At 52.8% G+C, this 21,318-nt stretch overlaps 1 protein-coding gene across 3 annotated transcripts; it reads left to right on the forward strand.

The window, feature by feature from the left end:
- Window positions 1-944: 944 nt before the first annotated feature.
- TCEA2 (transcription elongation factor A2) lies at window positions 945-20,459 on the forward strand. Of its 3 annotated transcripts, none has more exons than XM_035548162.2 (10): window positions 945-1,019; window positions 5,592-5,654; window positions 6,312-6,417; window positions 7,845-7,935; window positions 13,971-14,104; window positions 15,580-15,636; window positions 16,400-16,554; window positions 16,883-17,029; window positions 19,475-19,546; window positions 20,173-20,459. In XM_035548162.2, exons 2-10 carry the CDS (start codon window positions 5,601-5,603, stop codon window positions 20,179-20,181), a joined length of 825 nt encoding a protein of 274 aa, XP_035404055.1. In that variant the 5' UTR covers window positions 945-1,019; window positions 5,592-5,600; the 3' UTR covers window positions 20,182-20,459. The 3 variants fall into 3 exon arrangements, with proteins under 3 accessions (XP_035404055.1, XP_035404053.1, XP_035404056.1); XM_035548160.2 differs by lacking the exon at window positions 945-1,019 and adding an exon at window positions 3,210-3,305; XM_035548163.2 differs by lacking the exon at window positions 945-1,019 and adding an exon at window positions 4,527-4,589.
- The last annotated feature ends 859 nt before the right edge of the window (window positions 20,460-21,318 follow it).

A 21,318-nucleotide genomic window follows, 5' to 3' on the forward strand; every position in this document is an offset into this window, starting at 1 on the left:
GCAGGATCCCTGCCTCTAGTTTGGGGCTGGCACAAGCTCATGTCTAGGGGACTGGTTCCTCCATCTCTCTCCTCTTCCTCTCCCAAATGTGAGCTGCCCTGGGCTCGGGGAGGAATCACAGAGCCACTCTCTGCAGGGCACATTCCCAAAATCAGTGCTGTGTTGGTAAAGCCTCTAGCACCTGTTCCCATCTCCCCGCTGGTGCTCGCAGTGCTGGGTGAGGGCTTGGGATCTAACAGCTCCTTGCTGGGTGGTCATGACCCCAAGGCTGAGATCCCGCAGAGCCGGGAACACCTGAAGGAAGGGGTGTTCGGGGACAGGGCTTCCCTGCGGGTTTTGTAGGGGTAGGTGGGCATGGCTGGGCCCAGGAGGGGCTCATCTCCACCTTCTCCAAAAATGCATCAGACTGAGCCTCTGTGGGCTCTAACCAGATGGGGACACCATGGTCAGGAGCAATAGAAAAGGTGATTTTTGGCAGCTGATCTCCAAATGAGCGACGGTGACTTGAATCTAGAAGCAAGGAAAGCTCATCTGCCTTCAGCTGACCCACCCGCCAGGTCCGAAATCTGCTGAGAGTCACTCAGGAAATGCTGTAACCCAGTGGCAAAACCAGGTGAGGTATTGCAGGGTTTGCTTTTTGCAACAAATTCTTCCTCCGGGAGCCTGCAAGCGAGGCTCCACATGTGGAGACTCTCGGGGGACTCCCAGGCGTGCAGGGGTCAGCTCGAGCCCCCTCCCAGCCTCTCCCCCGAGCCCGGCTCCAGCGACAGGCTCGCCCCTGCTCTGTTTTTAGCGCATTGAAGTAGCTGCTTTCACAAGAGGTAAAGGAAAGTTCACGGATCCGTTGACAGATCAGCCCAAGCGGGAATTTCTCTGGGAATTCCTGCAATAGCAGGTTGGCTCCCGCGGAGGTGGAGTTTCCTCTGGATCTACCTCCACCCAGGCTCGGGGAGCGCTCCGGCCACCGGCTCGCGCTTGGAGGGCTGGGCTGAGCGACGCCACGCTGCTTCCCAGCCAAGGTCAGCCAGAAACCCTCCCCGCACCGCTAACGCCTGTCCTGTTAACCCTTGGGGAGAGCAGAGAGGAGGGTGGAAGGGTCAGGGCTCGGCTGCGGAGCTGGTCCGTGCCCTCCACGCGTGCGTTTTGCTCTCCCGCTCGGCGGGCAGAGGACGGGGCCGCCTGCATGCGAGCATTTCATGCAGTCGCATCCCTCCGGGCCCCGCTGCCATCAGGCAGCCGTGGAGGCTGGGTGAGGACGGCCACCGCGGTGGGAGGCCGGTGGGAGGCCGGTGTTTGCAGGCAGCAGGCTCCAGCGGGGTGACGGGCTTCTCGCTCCGAGGCGGGGAGCGACGGGGTGATGGCGCTCGGCGTGACTGAGCGCTCTGGAATCCGAGACACGTCCCGGGCCATACTTGTGGTCGGGAACCATGTTCGCCTTGCAGTGATACAAACCACATTTACAGTGGCAGCAGTGCCTCTCGAGTGCTCCGCTGACGCCAAGGACCGGCGTGACCCGACCTCACACAGGGGACAGGCAGCCGCCCGCTCCCAGGGACCTCCAGAGGGTCCCCTCGCCTCCTCCTCCCTAGCAGAGTTGGGCCTCTCCAAAATGGCACCCCCTCGCTCCGTGGCCAGACCCTGCCAAGGGATGGAGGCTTTCCAGATGCTGCAAAGGCTCCAGACTGTGGGTTGGAGCGCGTCTGCAAACATGGGGCCAAGCCAAGAAGTTTCAAGGTAGCGCCAAGCGTCACGCCAGGGAGAGGGCCTGTAGCTCAGGTTTGGTCCGGGGCCACCGCTGCTGGTTTGCGGACGAATCTAAACGTTCGTCTCGCACATCTGGGGAGCAGCTCTTGCTCGAGGGGCTCCCAGACATTTGTCCGACTCAGTGGGAGCTGCCATAAAGAACAGCAAAGCCAGTGGCTTTGGGTACCGAAAAGGCAGTTTTGGGGCACAGCCACCCAGCAGTTTTAGCACCAGCCTGTTCAGTGCTCCCCACCTTTGTGTGCTGACCTAAACTCCGTGACTTGCAGGGCTCAGGGAAGTGGTTGAGTCACCATCCCTGGAGCTTCTTTAAAAGACGTTTAGATGTAGAGCTTAGTGATATGGTTTAGTGGAGGACTCGTTAGGTCAGAGGTTGGACTCGGTGATCTTGGAGGTCTCTTCCAACCTAGATGATTCTGTGATTCTGTGGCTGGGGCTGAGCTCAGGGAGCCCTGGTTCCCAGCAGCTAATTCTGCAGTTTATGACCCTGTGGAACAAATATCTGTTCCTTTAGTCGATCCCAGCCAGCAGCTATTTACCAGTACAGGCAGCAGCAGGCAGGAACCGGCACCCAGCGCTCGCTGGGGCTCTTTGCATTGCTTCTCCTTTTTCCTTTCCCCTTGACCCCTCTCCAAAACCCCCTGCCCAGCTGTGCAGGAGGCAGGGAACTTCTCCTCCTGCCGGGAGCCGGCTGGGGACAGCGACAATGTTCTGCCGGCCCCAGGAGCCGGCTCCGCACCGCTCCCCCCGGGGCCACCCGGGCGCTGCGCAGCGTGCGAGTGCCACCTACAGGGGGGCTCCGGAGCCCGGCCTCGGCCCCCCCGGTGCCGTGCTGTGCCCTGAAGCCCCGAAATGTCTGTTTTTAAACATGGGATGGTGTTTACACGGCCCTGAGGGAGGGCAGCAGCGGGGTTTCAGCTTCGGGCGTTACTGGTGTGGTGGTGGAGGGGGTGACGGAGGGGGTGATGGAGGTGTAGGAGGTGTAGGACGTGGTGGTGGTGGAGGAGCTGTTGCCCACAGCCCCAAGGGACGCCTGAGGGCCGGGCCCACACCCGAGCCAGGCCAAGCGGCCGGCCCAGCCTGCGGCGCCCCCGACCCAAACGCGCTCGGTACCCGCCCGCTCGCTCAGCCCTGAAATGGCGGCGGGGGAGACACCGCGAGGCTCCCTCAGCTCCGGGACCTGCCTCAGCCCGCGGAGTGGGCGGACTACAACTCCCAGCGCGCCCCGCGCCCACCGCCCTGCGGGGGCATGCTGGGAGCTGTAGTCCCTTCGCACGGCCGCAAGCAGGGAAGAGGCGGGCGGGAGCCGCGAGGACTACAAGTCCCGGCGTACCCCGCGCGCCGCCCGCCCGCTCCGGACTGCGGTACCGGGGCTGAGGTGGGCACCGGGGCGCCGCCGCCAGCTCCCCCCCCCCCCCGCCCCCCGGTCCCCCCCCCCCCCCTCCCCGGTCCCGGCCGCCGCGGGGAGCGGAGCGATGGGCGGGGAGGAGGAGATCGTGCGCATCGCCCGGCGGCTGGACAAGATGGTGGCCAAGAAGAGCGCGGTGAGTGGAGGCGGCTGGCCCCGACCCTCAGCCTCGGGGAGGGGGCGCCTCCTCCCCCCCGCGGGTTTTGGGGCGGGGGGCGGCTGTCCTGAGGGGACCCCCCTCCACCCCGTCCCCGTTGCCTGAGGGCATCCCCCGTCCCCAACGGCCACGCCCCCGCTCGGTTTTGGGGGGCCATCCCTTTGCTGCGAGGCCCACGGTGATGATGGTGGGGGCACAGGCCCCCCCCTTACCCCATTACTATAGGGGCGCAGACCCCCCCCCATTACCCTGGGGGCACAGACCCGCTCCCACATTACCGTGGGGGTGCAGGACCCCCCTGTTACCCCATTACCATGGGGACGCAGACCCCTCCCCCCCATTACCCCATTACCCTGGGGGTGCAGATCCCCCCATTACCATAGGGGCACAGACCCCCCCCCCCCTCCTCGTTACCCCGTTACCCTGGGGGTGCAGGACCCCCCCCATTACCATAGGGATGCAGACCCCCCCATTCCCGTGGAGTTCCCCCTCCCCAGACTGGCTGCAGGGGGTGCCCCCCTCACCCCCATCTCTGCCACCGTGCTGTTCGCTGCCTGCTGCTGGGGGGGGGGGCTCCCTGCTCCCCCGTGCGGGGCTGTGGGAGCCCTTCGGCCCCACGTTGCACCCCCAGGTCTCGCCCACCCCCAGCTCAGCACCCTGGCGAGCATCCCCAGCCCTCCCTCCCCATCGCCTCGAGTGGGGGGGACCCTTGTGCATCCCCCCCCCCCCCCCTCCCCCCCCCTCCCGGGGCTCTTTGAGTTGTTCCCTGCAGGAAATCCCGAGATTTGGGATTAGGGAACGTGGTATTTGGGTTACGGGGCGCCGGGTGTGGCTGCGTTCAGGTGAGCTTCTGGATGCTGGGCTGCAGAGCAGGTGAGCAGTGGCACTTGAGTTGTAAGATCCCAGGGACACGTGCTGGGGCTCAAACACAGCCTGCGATGTCTGCTCCTGTCGATGGCTTCGCTGAGAAAGAGGCAGCTTCTTAAAACGAGCGGTATGCGATCTTTCCTCTTGGTTGGCATTTTATCTGGTGCCGAGCCACAGCGTGTTTACTGTCCGTCGGCTAATTTGCGAACTCTTCCTGCAGGACGGTTGCCTGGAGAACCCGTTTGTTGCTCTAGTTTTTGTGCGGACCCCCATTTGCTGCCGTTGGCCCAAGCGGCTCCGTTTCCGATAACGGGATCGGGAATCACCAGGTCGTTTTGGGCGTGAAGGGCTGGATTTAGTGCAGTCTGCCTCCTTCCTCTCGGGCAAAACTGAAAGGTGTGAAGCTGCCTGGGAGGGAAGCTCCTTGTTCTGGGTACTGTGCTGAGTGAGATGCTTGTGTGCACACCGACAGCTTTCCTTTTGCTTTGGCGTTCTCAGCCCTGCTCTGTAGGGTGGCTGGATGTCTTCCCCCAGTGAATTGGGAGCAGCCCTCCTGCGCAGGGAAGACAGTCTGGCTGTCAGTGGGGCTCCTTCGTGGCGCTACAGTCCCGGGCCCTGTAGGTCTTGTGCTGCAAACGGGCTTGGAGTGGTTGGCGTTTGAAATGAGCTGTTAAACGTGAACACTGGAAAGCCTTGTTTGATAGAAAGGGAACGAGGGGAAGGAGCCAGCTGCATGGAGACAGGCGTATTCCAGGCTGAACTGCTGCCGAAGGGAGTTTTGGCTGGTGGTTCTCTGCCGTTTGTCTCTGACTATCAATTTTAGGGATCCACAGATTGCCCGGTCGGGTACGTTCTGCATCTGGGTTCCTGGATGCAGAGCTGCTGCGAGGAAGCCTCGTGTGATGAGTTTCGAGTGAGCGGCTCCTTCGCTTTGCTGCTCGAGGGCTTTGCTCCCGGTATCACCTCTAGTGCTGAGCGGTGATCTATCAATATAACTACTAGGACGTGGCTACGCTGAGTTTTGTGTGGTAGAAAGAAGATTCCTGCTGCTCTGTCATGATTTTGAGGTTTAGGTGGGTTCTTGCAATTCTGCCCAACTGTTTTTGCAGACTGATATCATTAATCTAGGCCCACAAAGTAGTTTGTTAGTAGAATTGCTCGTGCAAACCAAGTGTGTGCTGAGGGGACGGCTCTGATTCGGAGTGTATTTTTCAGGTGTTAAAGAAAACAAACTTGTCGCGTAGAGGTAATGGCCTGATGCTCAGTAGTCTTGAAGGTGTTTTAAGGAAGGTTTTCTGGTTTTGCTTTGATTTCACCTTTCTGAATTTATTCCCATTGTGTTAAATTTCTTAATTAAAACCTGAGGCACTCATTCTCAGTATCTCTTTTCCTCTCCAGGATGGTGCAATGGATTTACTGAAAGAACTGAAAAGTATGCCCATGACTTTGGACTTGCTGCAGGTGAGTTGCACACTTAGGGTACAAAGCTGAAGTCTGTCTCTGGACAAGGACAGCATGCTGTTTACGTGGGCTTCCTAGATTTCCTCTGACTCTTTGCCTCTCTCAAAGCATCAAAATAAGCATTGCATCTAGAAAATAGTACTGAACCTGCGCTTTGGACTGGCAATTGAATAGCTTTGGGCCCCAACGTGCTGCCTGAATTTTGTGTGTAGTTGGTCAGACATGTGGGTAGCTGCTCAAATCCTTTCAGGGATCTCCAAAAGGGAAGATGAGATTAAAGTAGCAAACACAAAGGGCAGTCGGGGAAGTTCTGTAAGTCTTTGTGATGGTGATGTTCAGGACACTGGGGAGGTGTGAAGAGAATAACAATTCAGAGATTAAGATATGCATCTGGGATTTTTTCACTCTAAACTAGAATGCTACTTCCAGGTGTGTAGAGGAGGTATTTGTGAGTGATGCCTAGCTTGGGATCAGTTTTAGCAAGCCAGAGTCAGTCATCTTGTTCTTCCAGAGCTGCAAAGATCTAATCACTCTGGAAGTGCTCGGATGCTACATATCTCGGTCGTTGCTTTGACTATGTTATGGTTATTTCTGATTTCAGTTAGTAACAAATAACGAATCTGTTCTTGAATGATTCATCTGAATGTTCACTTGCAGTCCACCCGCATCGGCATGTCAGTAAATGCACTGAGAAAGCAGAGCACAGACGAAGAAGTGATAGCGCTTGCCAAATCGCTCATCAAGTCTTGGAAAAAACTTCTAGGTAAGAAAATCATCGTGTTCCTGTCAGATTCAACTTGCAGAGGCGCTGTTTTTCTCAGGAGAACTTATGGATTGATTTACATGGAACATTCTAGCAATTCAGCCTTTAGAATTGCACTGTCTTTTGAGTTTCACCTACAACCATGCATAGCTCTCGATTGCATTCCTGTTGTCAACCCAACGGCTAGCTTTTCCTGGAAAGAGCATTGAAAGCTTAGGGCTACCCTTAACGTGTACCTGATCATAATTAGAATTAGTTGTAGAAACAATGTCTGTACTCTGAACCCTCCACCCCGACTTGTGTGCTATGTGGTATTAGTGCAGCGTGCACTGTCAACCTCTGCATCAGCTTAGGAAGAGAAAAGCTGGAATGCGTTTTGGGTGATGAGTTGGGGAAGGATTTTAATTTTACAACTTGCAGACGAATTCACGTTGACTGTTCTCTGCAGAGGAGGCTTTCGTGGTGATTGACTCTGGTAAACAGAAGCTTGTAATTCTCTCTGAGTAATCCTGTGCTGATACGGCACCATATGTCAAAATTAGCGGTAGAGGGCTTACAATTATTGTCTTAATGATTACATTTGTGATAAAAGACTGAGGCATCGGCAGCGCTGAGTTTGGAAGGACAGCCATACATGTGTCCTGCTAGCAAAGCAATATTTTCCAGTCTATGCCAGTGGCAAAGTAGCCCGATGTGAAATTCAGACGCTCTTTACGCTGACTTCTTGGGCAGCAGTGTGTAACAGACACGTGATGAAGTGTTTGAGGCTAAGTGAAATGTATCTGCACCAGATAAAATGCTCCCCGTTTTAACAGACCGAATGAGTTAGCAGCAGTTTTCCTCTCCCGTCTGGGACTGTCCTTTCCACGCTGGGGCTGATGCATACTGCCTAGGCTGAGGCAGTTTACCTCTGCGTTGATCTTGTTCTGCAGTGTAATGGAAGTCCTCTCCAGGGCTGTGCTATTGGCAGCGCCTGAGACATGCGAGAAATTGTATTCCCAGAAGGACTAGCCCTTACTGGCCCTTCAGATGTCGTTGGCTTGAAACACTGCATTTAGTGACGCTTTGCAGAACTTGATCCAATACGTGCTCAGCAGCCAGGGTCTCTGAAAGGAACTTTTGTGATGAGGCATGTCTTGTGAGGAAGCTTATCTCTTAAGGAGGGAAGGTGATTGCTCGCTGCTCTCTGGTTTGATGGGGAACGCTTTTATTTGATTTAGTTTTCTACTTAGAGGCAAGTAAAAGGTCTGTCGGAAAGCATGGGAGGCCCTGAAGGCCTTCTCCTGATTCTTTTTGTAGATTAATAATTTACGTTAGGCCAGATCTGTGGTCTTAAGACACCGTTTAGTGCATGCGGGGTTGTGGGATAAAAAACGGTTCTGAACCCTTCAGCATCCGAGCTTGCTTTTTCTTTCTTTTGAATATAGATGCTTCTGAGGAGAAAAGTGAGGAGAAAAAGAAAAGCCTGTCCTTGCCAACTTCTTCCTCAAAGGACACTGGTAATTCAAAAGACCAAAGGTAAAGCTTCCCTTTAGCCAAAGATGATACCGTTACCTAACCTGAATTTTCTGTTGCCATCTTACATTAAGTTTTACTTTTAAGTGTCTGAGCTGGGGATTTTGTGTGTTCAAATTCCTGGTCAGAAGCGCCAGGAGTCTAGGCTGCTTCAGGGGTGAGCTGCATGGTGTTTTTAATAAACTGAACTGTAATGCAGAAATAAACATCAGAAAAGATGGTGGCTTTGGTGATTTTTTTTGCTTTTATTCATGACTTTTTGTTTTTCTATTGTTTTATGTTTATTTTTTATTAATAAAACATTTTTGTTGCATTTTTATATTTTTTTGCCTGTTTCTAACTTGGAGCTCTTTAGAATGAAGACTGTTTTTGGCCTTTGCAATATCAAGTGATGGATGGGATTGACTCATACATCGCTATTGTAAAACTTCCATTTCTTTGTCCTCTTCTCAGCAAGTCCCAGCAGAAGTCCTCTTTTCACTCTGGACTGGTGTCTGCCCCTCTTGCAGGTCTGCTGCATGCTTGTTCCTTGCCACGCGTTGAGTGTTGCATCCTGTTCCCACTGTCCTGTACATGCTAAGCTCTTGAGTGGAGGCCGTGTGATCAAAGGGGAGAGGGCAAATGCGATTTAAACCTTTGTCCTGGACCTCTTCCAGAGGCAAGAGGCTTCCCTCAGCCTCAGATCCCAGGAGGGTGGGTCCTTCGTAGGTTTGGCACTTAAAGATTTAGCTAGCTTCCTAAGTTTGCCAGAAGATTTAGAGTATTAAGGCTATAGTTTCTGGTTTGCAGACTTCCGTGTCTGCAGCCTGTCCCCTGCTGGTCGCTTTCTTGTCACTCTGTGCTTTGATCCTCCTCTGCTTTTTTGCTCACACCTCCCAAGGCTTGTTTTGGTGTGAGCCTTCTCACCCTTCACAGCTCTGCACGGGGCAGGTGACGGAGAAAGCTACTGATGCTGAGCTATGAAACTTTAATTTACGTGCATCTTTGGCTACCTCACCTCTGTAAAATGTGAAAAGGGATTTGCGAGGTGTTGCAACGAGCGTTTTAATAAAGGAGACTTCACAGCTGGAAGAACCGAGCCTTGTGATGACGTAGTGCAACGTGAGAGCAGGAGCTGTTTAGTTCTGTGTGCGTAATGCATCCAGTGGCAGTACCGAAATAAGAGCAGTAGGATGGGATTTCTTAGATGCTGTTTCCTCTCATCCTGTTGAGAGGACGCAAGGCTTGGAGGCCGCAAAGCAGCCAGTGATAGCTGAGAAGGGGTTGCTTTGTAAGCTAATTAGTCTGAGCAATGCCACCAGCTTTGTGATGCAAATCCCTTCTCTTTATGATCCTTATATCCCATAAAATTGCAGACTAGTGCTCCCTTCCCCAGGGTGCAGGCAGGAAAGATCTGTTGTGTGAGTAACCAGGGTGAAAACTGAGTCAGTTGCTGGGGTGAGAGCCTTTGAGCCTGTCCTTACTGGGAAGGGGAGGCAGCTCTCCCTCCAGCCTAAGGCCAGAAGCTGGGGTGGAAGCACTTGTGAGCTGTTCCTGCTGGGGAAAGGAAAGGGCAAGCATTACAAACTTGGCTGGTAGTGCTCGAGCCGGGAAGCAGTAGTGCACTTCAAAGAGAAAGGGAAGCTCCCGATTTAACCTTCGCAAGGTTGACCCTGGGGAGTGCGGAGCCAGGAGGGAAGGAAGGAAGCGCGGTGCATCCCCTGGGTGCAGTGGCAGCAGACACATCACGAGCGAAACGAGGTGGGTCTGCTGGGAGGCCTGAAGTAATTTTACTCAACGGGATCCTGGCTGTAGGCAGAGAGGCAAAAGCCCCACTCTTTTCCTAGGCAGACAGCGTGGGGGCTGTGGGGTGGAAGCAACAAGCTTTCTGGCTTGTGCTGCTACCCTTCCGCTGTGCCTCGAGGGTGTGCTGCAGCTGCTGCAGTTTTTCCCTTGATGCTTTCTACGTATTCATCCTCCAGCATCTTCTGAGTGGCAGAGCATCCCCGTGGTCGTGAAGGATAAACAGCAGCAAAGGGAGTAACTCAGTATGGATCCAGCAGAAGGGGCTAGTTCTGGTGCTAGGCTGAGCCAGGCTCTCTTCACAGCCCAAAGTGGTTATTCTCCAGTGCTGCAAAATGAACTGCTAATCTGCCTTGGAAAAAAAAAAAATATTAGCAGCAAAGCTTTTTGGCTTTGCTATAAAGTGCAGGCTGTGATGGGGAGGGGTCTGACCGGCTGCTCGGGGGATGCTTGCTGGTTCAGCTGAGGCTGCCATCGAGACAGCAACGAAATCAGTTTGCATTCGGATCCTACAGCCGCTGAGTCTGATAGATTTTGGCTGGGCCTTCCCCTTCTGTCAGGGAGGAGAAACTCGAATAGCTCTTGGCCTGAAATTTGTCTTTGCTTTCTGGAGCACAGATGCAGAAATCCCTCTGTAGAGGCTGGCGCTGCTAGACCTGAAGGCTCCGAACCCGCCAGTGCGGAGCTGGCACCTGTAAAATTATCTGCTGCACTAGTGTAATCCAAAGCATGCCCCGTTGGGCTCTAGTAGTTTAGACCATTAGCGTAGCCCGTTTTAATGGGCTGTGTCTAATGTCTCTGTGCCTGACAGCGGGAACTTTTCCTTTTCCAATGTTCTCTGAAGGTTTTATTAGGCGGTTTTGGATCCGTGGCCTGAATTCAGCTCCTTGGTGAGATTTTCTTCCAGTGCAGCCCTGAGTTCTGTTTGTAGTCCATGGCTCTCGCTCTGCCACCATTCTGTTCCAGCATTTTTATTTTATTTTTTTTGGTGTGTGTGCAATCTTTTGTTGTCTGGATAGATTTACAAGCTCCCTCTCTTGTCGAACAGGAGCAGTGTGAACCACAAGGATTTCCTGAAATAAGTCTTCTAGGTGTGTTTGAGGTCTATTTCCCAACGATTCTAATAATAAACTAACTTCTGAAACTTAATAAATAACTTTCAGTACAGTTGTTGGCATGTCTCAGGAGTCTTTCATCTAATTCATGAGTGATCGGTTGTCATCTCGGGGCACGTATGGGCATGGAGGCAAATTCCTTTACTCATCAGCTAACAGAAGTGGAATAACCATGCAACTGGTCTAGCTTTTTTTTTTTCTTCCTTCAGGGAATAAACATTTAATATTTAAATCAATATGGAATATTTAAGTCAGTAGCAGTTGCAGATGGAACCTTCCTGAAAGTCAAGTTGTACCTGTGTAAAGAGTGGTTTAAAAACCTGACTTTAAGTGTCGAAACTTAGTATCCTGGCTTTATTTTCCTGCATGTCAGAGTGCGGGCTGGTTATCGCTGCTTTTTTTAAACATTCATTGACCTTCACCCCGTGTTACTTCTGACACTTACGAGAGTTCACACCAGTATTTTACTCTGGCAGACCTTCGTGTCACTGCCTGGAAAATGGGACAAACTTAAAGCTGGAAGAGCTCTCAGGAAAGTTTCTTCTGCCACCCCTTCCTAGGACAACACGATCTCTGCCCAAGCTGCTCCCAGCAGCCCTTTTTCTAAGCTGTTTTTTTTTGACAGTCCCAAAAAATCATCAGGGTAAGGTATTTCCAGAGTTGCCTTTGGCAGGCTCTTCTAATTCATAACTCACCTTTACAGTTTGAAACTTACTCTTGATCAAAACCCATCTTGCTTAAGACCTTTGCTTCTTGTTAAATTTGTACGAATGCAGAGGGTTTTTCCTGCACTCCTCCTTTGGAACAAGCCTTCAAGTATTTCAGCACTTGTCTCCTCAGAGTCTTCCCTGCTGTAAACCACTCTAATCCTTTCAGCGTTTCCTTTTGTTGGAGGTGTTTTCTAGGCTTTTTGCCTTTGCCCTCGGGAAGTTTCATTTTTCCCAACTATTTTGTACGAGATCAGCCATCGTTTTCAGACGAGTCTTCCCGAGCTGTGTATGATTTGCTGCGTTCACCCCCCTGCGCACCGCCAGCCGTGAGCTGTGCGTAGTTCCCTAGGCACAAAAGTACCTGGCAGCAATTTGTACGAGCCAGACGAGATCAGCATCTAATTGATTATTTGCAAGCTAAGTTTACTTTTTTTTTTGTAATACATGTGATGTAAATCCTATTGAATGTTTTTAGCTGCTTGGACACCTCAGTAAATCTGTTCAATAGCCTCATGCAGAGCTGACCGGTAAAACTGGATGGTAACAAGCCTTCTTCGGCTGCTGGGCAAAGAGAAATGCAGCAAGCCCACGATGTAATCTCCCTTGGAGTCCTTCTCTTTCATCTGAGCACGAAATCAATCTTCTAGCTGTGGTCTGACCTGAGCAATTTGCTGAAGGTGCACTGCTGAATGCTCCTGCAAAGGGCCCGAGGAGGTTTTGAGCTGTGACAATCCAGTAGTGCTAACGATGATCTGAGGGCTTTGAGGCACCCCGGAGCCAGCCTGGATTTGAACTTGGCAGCAGCAGGGGCTCCTGGGCTGAGTCCCTGAAGTTGTCTGGCTCACTTCGTGCACCTGCACATTCAGAAGGCTTCCAGCTTAGCGCTGCTCTGCTGCGGGCTAGCTAATCCCTTCTGGGACGGTGCAGTGGAAGTCCCTGCTCATGGGAGATTTATTTTTGATGGCAAAAACTTGGAGGTGGTGCCCCAGCTTCACAGCAGCTGTAAAGCCACTTGTGTCTCAAGGAGATGTTGCCGCTATGGCATGTGTGAAAGAAATACCAGAGCTTCTTTCTTTTTCTCCCTGTTTGTCTCTTGCTGCATTGATGTTACCCAGACGTTGGCAATAAATAATGTGCATTTTATGGCCCGCACACCAAAGTCAGAGTAATCTCAGCTGAAAAATTGGCTGTTCTACTGCCTAGATTTAGGGGTGGGGGGGAAGGAAGGCTCCATAAAATCATCTGGGAATCATAACAGCCCAGATTTTTTTTATCTGCAGCAATTGCAGGGCTAACTAACCCGATGTGCAGATGTTAGGCTTTTACGGGCAGGATGTTTCAGCATCGTGGGTATTCACCAGGCTGAACTGCTCGGTGAAATTTCTCCTCCGGCATGCCAACCTGGGCCTGTGCTGCATCAACCTGCTGCATCACGCGGTGGCTGTGTGCCCTCTGTCTCTCCTGGCAGGTGACCCGAGCGATGCAGTCACAGCAGGCAATGATTGCGTTCCCCTGCCTGTGCCTACAAGTGCTTGCAGGCAGAAAATGAAGTTCTTTTTGCAAGGGAAGTAATATTTGTTAGTCCCGTGTTAGCCTGGCACCTGCGCGAGCTGCTTGTGGTTGTGTTGGGGGTGCTCCTCTGTGAGATGAGCAATCAGAGTCTTGCCAGATCACAGGAGAAAGGAAGATCCCCTGATGTGTTTTGCTGCGTTTCTTTTGGTGTATCAGAGCTGAAGAAGCCATTAGCTTTGCTTCCCTTTGCACAGAAGCCCCTTGTTCTGGAGAGGCTGGGGTAGGCTTCTCTGATTTCTGCCCCGAAGGCAGCATGCTGCCCTTCTTGGTGGTTAGAGAGAGCCAGGGTGTTTGTTCTCTTCTTCCTGCTGCTGACATTAATAGCGAAGGATGTGAGATGAGGAACCAGTTCTGGTACCTGCTGAGATTAACCTTAGGGTGGCTTCTGCTTGCTTTCTGCTGAAAGCATTTAAGGACGGGGTCCTGCAAAGCAAGAGGGGAATTCAGCACCGTGATCTGGGTGCTGCGGTCCGACTGAGGGCGTGCTGATGCTCTCAGGAGTCCCGAGCGCATTTGATTTACCGATGGTGTCCGATGGCTTCATAATGTTTTCACTTGATGCCCAGTGGTCTGGCAGACGTGGTCCGTGTTCAGTAACAGGAATTGGTTAGCAGGCCTGCTTCGTGGATTAAACCTCCAGTTACAGCCAGCAGATTCCACAGGAGAGCTCGTGTCTGGTTTGATGGCACTGACTGCTGTCTTGCGCTACGTGCTGGTTTGGGGCACGCATCTGCACTGTTTTCCTCTGACTGGTTTTGGGTTGTAATTAACAGGATGCTTGGCCACGTGCCTGCCGATCCCTTCTCTGCCCTCAGTGACCCGAGCCGAGGCATTCTGACAGGTGAAGTTTCTCTTTTAGCTCCAACAAAAGGCAGGAGCCTCCGAAGACCCCGACGACTCCCAAAATCACCACCTTCCCTCCGGCGCCCGTCACCTGCGATGCTGTCCGCAACAAATGCAGAGAGATGCTGACAACAGCTCTACAGGCTGATGGTGAGTGCTGGGGGAAACCCCGCGTTGCTTAACATACTTAAAATATTTCACAGCTCCTGGTGCGTTCTGCCAGAGACCTCTGCATGTAGGTCAGTGCCAAGTTCGGCACCTTTTAGATAGGCTCTTCTGGAGCAGCCTTGTCGAAGGATTATTGCTATCAGTTTGGTTTAGCCCCCCATCACCCTTCTGTCCGGCTGGCTGGCACCACAGCATCTGTAGATACGTGGATACGGACCTGGCTCGTGCCAGAGGCATGGTAATTAAGAACACGGGGTCATGTGTGGTCTTCTGTTCCGCAGCCTGCGGTGGGCGGGTCTGGCCAGAAGTTTGATCTCCAGGTGTGCAGGTATTTGCTTCCCTTTCCAGGTCTCAGTCTTGCCTGATTGCTGTAGAGTGAAGCTGTCATCTCTGCTTACCCCTGGGGCACAAAGCGAAGCCGTAACTCACTGTACGGAATTTGTCGGTAATGGTGCTCGTGCCAGTCGCCTCCTGCACTTAGATTCCCCCTGCCCGCGCAGACTGGAGCTGCTTAAATACTGGGGTCCTCTGTGGATCTGGGATGGAATAGGCTCTGCTTGCACTCGTGCTGTGCCATCTAAAACAGGCAGCTGCAGGTGCTCAGCATCTCTGACAGTCAGATTTTGAACACCTCGAGCTGAACACAGGCTTGAGTCCAAGCTGCAGATCCTTTTGGAAAAGGGGGATCTGCCTGAGCACTGCAGAGTTTTGTTAATTTGAAGCCAAGGAACGTAGACAGCAGATGGAGAAGTTCACAGAGTCGTTCTTTCTAGCCTTCCTCTGCGTGTGTGTTTGTATATGCTGCATTAAGTACTCTGTGTAACTCCTAGAAAAACCCTTTCCGTAGGAAGCCCGGGAAGTGGTCCCCTCAAGTCTGCTGCTAAGCTCAGCCCGGTTCTGCACCGCTTTCCTCTGCTTGGTGGTGGTGGTTACCATACCCAGTGTCCCAGCTCATAACAGTTTTCGCACTCTGATGCTGTTTAATTGGCAAGAAGCAGCATGTGAAAGAAAAGGGCAGGTGGAACCCTGAGCTGAGAAGAAAAACGAAGGCTTGATTTCGATGCTGCCTGTCAGGCTCTATCAGATTTGGTCTGAGTGGAGCTACTTCTCGTTGACACCAATATCTGAGGAGAATCAATTCCTTCCTTGTTGGTTGCAACTATGGCAAAAATACATTGGATATGGGAAAACTCCTTTTGTGGGGCAGGTTCTTGTTAGCTTTGTGTAGTCCTGGTAGAGAGGCGGAGGGCACAAACTGGCTGGATTTGCTTATTTTCATCACTGCTCTTTTCAAAAGGGTCGGAGGGTACCTAGAGCAAAGGCCACGATGCCATTTGATGGAAAGAGCACGTAAATCAAAATAGCAAACTGTCTAGATTTGTATCTCAGAAATGCTGAGCCCAGGGACCCCGTGCCTGGTTGGAAAGCGTTGACCTTCTGTTCCTCTTGTCTTACAGATGACTACGTTGCCATTGGCGCTGACTGCGAGCACATAGCAGCCCAGATTGAAGAATATATCCTTGCTGTACTGGGCTTCCTCAAGGGCCTGCGTGTCTCCAGGCCATGAATTGAACGAGCTGAGAGGAGAAACGGGGCAGTATGACTTTGTGTAAAGGTTCTGATGCAGCTCCGCTTGTCAGGGCTGTCAGGTTCCGGCTCTGCTTGGCTGTGTCCTGGGGCACGCAGGAGCCACCAGCAGTGCTGGGAGCTCAGGGCAGAGCCCTTGCTGGTGTGACTGACACAGAGATTTCCTTCCTGTTCACACCATCGTGGGCTTGCACGTCCCAAGTTCCCCTTCCTGTCAAAATACTATTTCCTGCTCCCAGCTCTGCTTCCAAAGACTTAACAGCTGTCCTGAGCCTCGCTCTTGAGAGCAGTGTGCTCATAGGGGGTAAAAGAAAGGGGGAAGACAGAGCAGCAAGTGTGGAGTTGGGTGTAGATTGGGATAATTGTGGAGCTTGCCTTGGCACGGTGGCTGTGGGGTGCAGCTGGGCTCTCTCAGTTGAGCATTTTGTGCCTGCCTTGCTGCGAGGAAGAGCAGGTTGAAGAACCAGAGCCTAACTAAAAATAAAGATTATTTCTAGCACAGTGTAAAAGCCCCTGGTCTCCGGGATCACGTAAGTCTGTGCTCAAATACAGTGTTAATTTCCCAGAGCAGAGACTGTCTTTTGCTTCCAGCACCATCGTCTGTGTCCTGGCAGCAGTAACGCTCCCTGTAGGTGTAGGGTGTGGTTGGAGGCTTCTGGGTTGGCTGGAAAGTCCTTGACTGCCGCGTACGCATATACCAAGACATCAAGAACACCGACATGAAGTACAAAAACCGTGTGAGGAGCCGCATCTCCAATCTGAAGGACTCCAAAAATCCTGAGCTGAAAAAGAACGTGCTGTGCGGGGCGATTACCCCTGAGCAGATTGCAGTGATGACCTCGGAGGTGAGGAAGCCCGAGCAGGGTTGGTTTCGGACAGGGAACGTGTCGCATGAATGAGCTTGAAGCAAGTGGCTGGTCTGCGCGCCAGGACTGCAGATTTCTCAGCAGCTGCTGCCCGAGTGCACGGGGAGGAAACTAGCCGTGGGGATTGCAATGTGGAGAGCAGTCTGTTGGGGTGTCAGCTCGTCACAGGGGTGGACCAGTAACCAAAACCGAAAGGCTTTCTGTCTTAACACCCATCTGTTAGGCCCTTCTGTCCCCTTGGTTCTTTCCACTGCGGCGGGTGTGGTGGTAAAACGGGACAGATGCGATTTTATTCCTTTTTTGAAAGGAAATGGCCAGTAACGAGCTGAAAGAGATCAGGAAAGCCATGACGAAAGAAGCAATTCGGGAGCATCAGATGGCCAAGACAGGAGGGACGCAGACTGACCTCTTCACCTGTGGGAAGTGCAAGAAGAAGAACTGCACCTACACCCAGGTTAGTCTTCCTGCTCCTACAGCCTCCACAGCACTGACCTCTGCACAGGACAAGATCTGTCACAGTCCTGAGCTCTTACTGCTCCTGGACAGGCCATGCAGCATGGCAGGAATTTTGCTGCTGATAGAGAGAAGCTTTTTGAATGCTTGGGGCCCTCTAAAATACAGTGCTGATGCTTTTGCATACATCTTTCGTTGGAACTTGTGTAACTTTCTTTGTTCATTTGAGCAGATGCTGCTTTGCATCTGGAAGAGCAGGGATTTGTGCAGCGCCAGGGAAGATTTCAAGAGCATGTCATGCTGCTTGCTGAGCAGCCTGGGAGAGCTGCGCGTTGAAAGCAGGTGCTGGGAATGTGACGGTTCAGAGAAGGAAGGAGTGGGTAGCACAGAGGAGAGAGACTGCAGAAACTGAGGCAGGCACGTTGGTGGTGTTAAAAGTGCAAATTAGGAATGTAGATAAGCTGCGGCTGGACAGACCCCAACTTATTTAAAATAAAACACGAAACAGGTGAAATATCAATAAAGAATAAATGAATCTGGTGTGAGCAGGCAGCGGCGATTCCTTCCCCTTGAGGGACAGCTGCTGGAAGCCTTGCACATTGCCAGTGCGTTTTAGTTCCCGTGTTCGTGCCAGGCATCTGGAGATAAATGTGCTTTTGCTGTGAGTCAGTGTTGCAGAATGTGCAGATACCCAAAAATGCACCAGCAACCACGCGATTGCTACTGCGTTTGCCGAGTGGGTGCGCCCAAAATGCGCGTGCAAGCGCCGAGTGAAACCCCTTGGTGTGCTTGGACGCGATGTGCAAACACAGAGGAGAGCCAGGCGGCTGACCGGGGTTTTTTCTTCGGCTGAACAAGCCGTCTTGCGTCCCAGTAAGTCCCTGCCTGAGCTGTGCTGCTCGCCTCGGCAGCACGTGGGCCCTGAGCTTTGCTTGTAGTGGGCTGGAGTCCGACTGCTCGGAGCTGGGGCAGGTCCCGACAGCATCTTCTCAGCAGAAATATCCGAAGAAAAAAATGCCTTTTTTTTATTAGTTTTCCAGAGAAGAAACAGTCACTGGTACTGACATGTTCTACATTTCAAGTAGGTGAACTGGCATTTGTGAAAGCGTTCAGAGCCAGGCAGTAACATCGGGTGAGAATTACAGAATTTAGCTATCCAGCGTGCTTGCAAAACATGTTTAGTTTGCATCATGCAAATGCTATGGCTCTTGCACACTGGGTAATTACACATGTAGATCACCATAATTACACTCGGCATAGTTCTGCTGTCTGATTTGCACAGGGAGTGCCAGTATTTTGTGTCCAGACCTGGTGTCTTGTGGTACTCAAATGCCATGAAAATCTGATTTTTAGCAAACCATGTGTTTCTGGCGAGAGCCAGCCAGAGGCAGCCGTCACATCTGGGTTAAATATCAGAGTTCCTTAACGGCTCAAACACAAACCAGACGAGAAATGTGCAGAACCTGGTAACCCAGAGTACGTTTCTGGGAGGCCAGGACAGAGGACTGGGTCTGTAAACGGGAATGGCTTGAGTGCTTTTTTATGTGTTCCTGTGGAGCGTGTGCTTGATGGGCTGAGGGGTTTGCAGTCTCCCAGCCAGCTGCATCCATCCCTGCTCGGGGCGCAGCACGGGGAGGGTCCGGCTGTGGGTACGTGCACCGCCAGAGCCACCCACAAAGAGCGGGCAGCGCAGGGCTGAGGAGGGAAGTTGCTGCCCCAGACGAGTCGCTCAGATAGCGTAGGGCTAGCGAGGGGTCTTGAGGCAAGAGTCTCCTCGAGCAGCTGCTGCTGAACGCCGGCGGGATCATTTTCGTGCTGCTGCCTTGGTCGCAACCCCAAAGAAAAGGTGGCTGTAAGGGGAGATCAGAGCCCGAGCTGCTCCGTTGTGCGATTCTTTGGGGAGATGTGGGGCTCTGGCAGCAGTGAAGTCCTTGAGGATGCTCCAGGCCAGGGGAGCAGTTTCTCTGCTGTAGGTGTATGTGCCGGTGCCCTTCATGGGTGCGTTTTTGTGCCTGGTGGGGCAGCCCTCTGGTTCCTACCAGTGGCCTTTCAGCGCCAGATGTTCAAACTGCTCTGGTCTGTACCCACCGTACCCTGGGCACGCTGGCAGGCAGCTGTTGATGACACTGGCTTAATAGGTTGTAATTTATACAGGCATTTGCAATAGAACGGGAAGCTTGGCTTAGCTGCAGGATTGGGAATTCTCCGAAGAGTCGGAGACCATGTGTGTATATGTGTAAATTTGTGTGTGAAACAATAACCAGATCCATTTTGCAGGGAGGCTCCTTGTGCTCTCCCAGGCCTTGGTGTCTCGATGATTTCTGACAATGTGACCAGATGGCCAGCATAAATCCTCGGTGGCTAGAGGGACAAGGAGCTGCTTTGTGAGCCCCGCACTGAGGCCACATGCGGTGCTCAGCTCTCATTTCCCTTGTGTCCTCCCCAGGTGCAGACCCGCAGCTCCGACGAGCCCATGACCACCTTCGTCGTGTGCAACGAGTGTGGGAATCGCTGGAAGGTAGCACACCAAGGATATTACTGGCACTGAGGGGTGTTAGGGTAGCTGTACCCACGATGCTGCAGATGCTTAGCTGCTGTCCTCAGAGGTGCTTGCCAAACGCTGACTGGCTCTAGCGAGTGATCTTTCCTCCCAGCACAGAGGCAAGAACTCCTGGGTTCATCCCATCTCTGCAGACCAGCTGGGGCCATGCCTCACTTCCACATTCCCCATCTCCTTCCTCACATCCCCGCTGCTGCCATGACCAACTTCACAGTGCTTTTCTCGCTCCCTCTGCCACCCAAGAGATGGTGGTGATGACATCGTGTAGGATTTTTTTTAAAAAAAAAATGCTTTTATACTGTGTGCAGAGCCTGGATGTGAGCAGAAATCTCCCCGTTGATGGTGAGCAGAATTGGCACCACTACAAAGTGCCAGAGCCACAGCTGAGAGATTCAAATGGGAGCTCTGTTTAGCCCCTGCTGCAGGGGCTGAGCCCTGCCTCCGCACAATCCCCAAGCCCTTGCCAGCTTCCGAAACAAGAACTGTCATCCGGATTCCTGTCTTCTAGGCAGCAAGCGCATGACCTGCAACTCCCCTTGGTAGTGAGGCTTTCTAATCAGGGTTTAAACTCCCTTCTCTTGCAGTTCTGCTGATATGTGCCATGGCCCAAGAGCGGCAGCCAAACGCAGATCAGAGTGCAACCTCCATACGCCAGCTCCCACGGCAATTGTGTATTGTGTCCCGAGTGAGTTTGCATTGTCACGCGCTGAGAGCAGCTGCGGGGAGGCCTGCCTCTCTGCTCGGGCCTTGCTGGAAAGCCGCTGTTGTGGGCTGACGGCGTGGCAGGAGAGCTCACTAAACACACTTAGTTGTTATTTTCTCATCTTAAGCGAGTATGGTCACTTTTTCTTCAAAACTAATATTAAACATTTGTCAGTTTCTGACTTTTTATTTCAACCGCGTGTGTGCAGCGCTTTGCATTCGCGACGTGGAGCCGCATGGAAGCTTGGAGTCAGGGAGTCGGTGTCCGGATGGCTGGGAACTGCTCGTTGCCTGGAGCACCAGAAAGCAAGAAGCTGCTCGTGGGTGTACCCTCACTGCACCAAAGGTAGCTTCTAGTCAGCCCATAAAACCATTGAGCCAAATCCCGGGGCACTGGGTGGCGGTACTGGCCTTCCTCACCTGGCTGAGGAGGAGATCGTTGATGGAACAGAGCTTTTGGGGCAGCGATGAGGTGCAGCTCTCCAGCTCCGCTGGACATCTGTTGCCTTCATGTGATTATGCACGGTGATGCAGACCTTGTGATCTCATGCCTTTAAATGCCAACGGCATGGGATTGCTGCACAGAGGAGATCGAGAACATCGCTCTCCACATTGCAGCAGCCTGAAAGCATGGACGCCAGCCACCAGAAGGAACACGTTGTTGGTTTGGAGGAGCAGGAAAGGGAGGAAGGTGTGCCCGGCCCAGCAAAGGTTCGCATTTTCTAGAGCTCCATCCCTCTGTGGAAGGGAGACTCGTAGCCAAGAGCTCCCTTGGCACCCAGCTGGGCAGGAAGGGCCCAGCAGCTCGTTGCTGTTCCTGCTGACTGAGCTGCTCCCCTGCTCCCGATTGCTGTCATGCGGGGAACCTGGGAGCAATCCGTTTTACACAGGGAGAAGCCTTCAGTAAAGGAGGTGGAGGGAATCCACAGGCCAGGGGGAGCGTTGTGACCTTGCGGGGACCTGCAGGATCGGGCTGTTGGTGGGGGGTAACCACAACCTGCTGGGGAGACTCTTCCCTCACAATAGCT

This window comes from Cygnus atratus, chromosome 16 (genome assembly GCF_013377495.2).
Source record: "Cygnus atratus isolate AKBS03 ecotype Queensland, Australia chromosome 16, CAtr_DNAZoo_HiC_assembly, whole genome shotgun sequence".
NCBI classification, from domain to species: domain Eukaryota; kingdom Metazoa; phylum Chordata; class Aves; order Anseriformes; family Anatidae; genus Cygnus; species Cygnus atratus.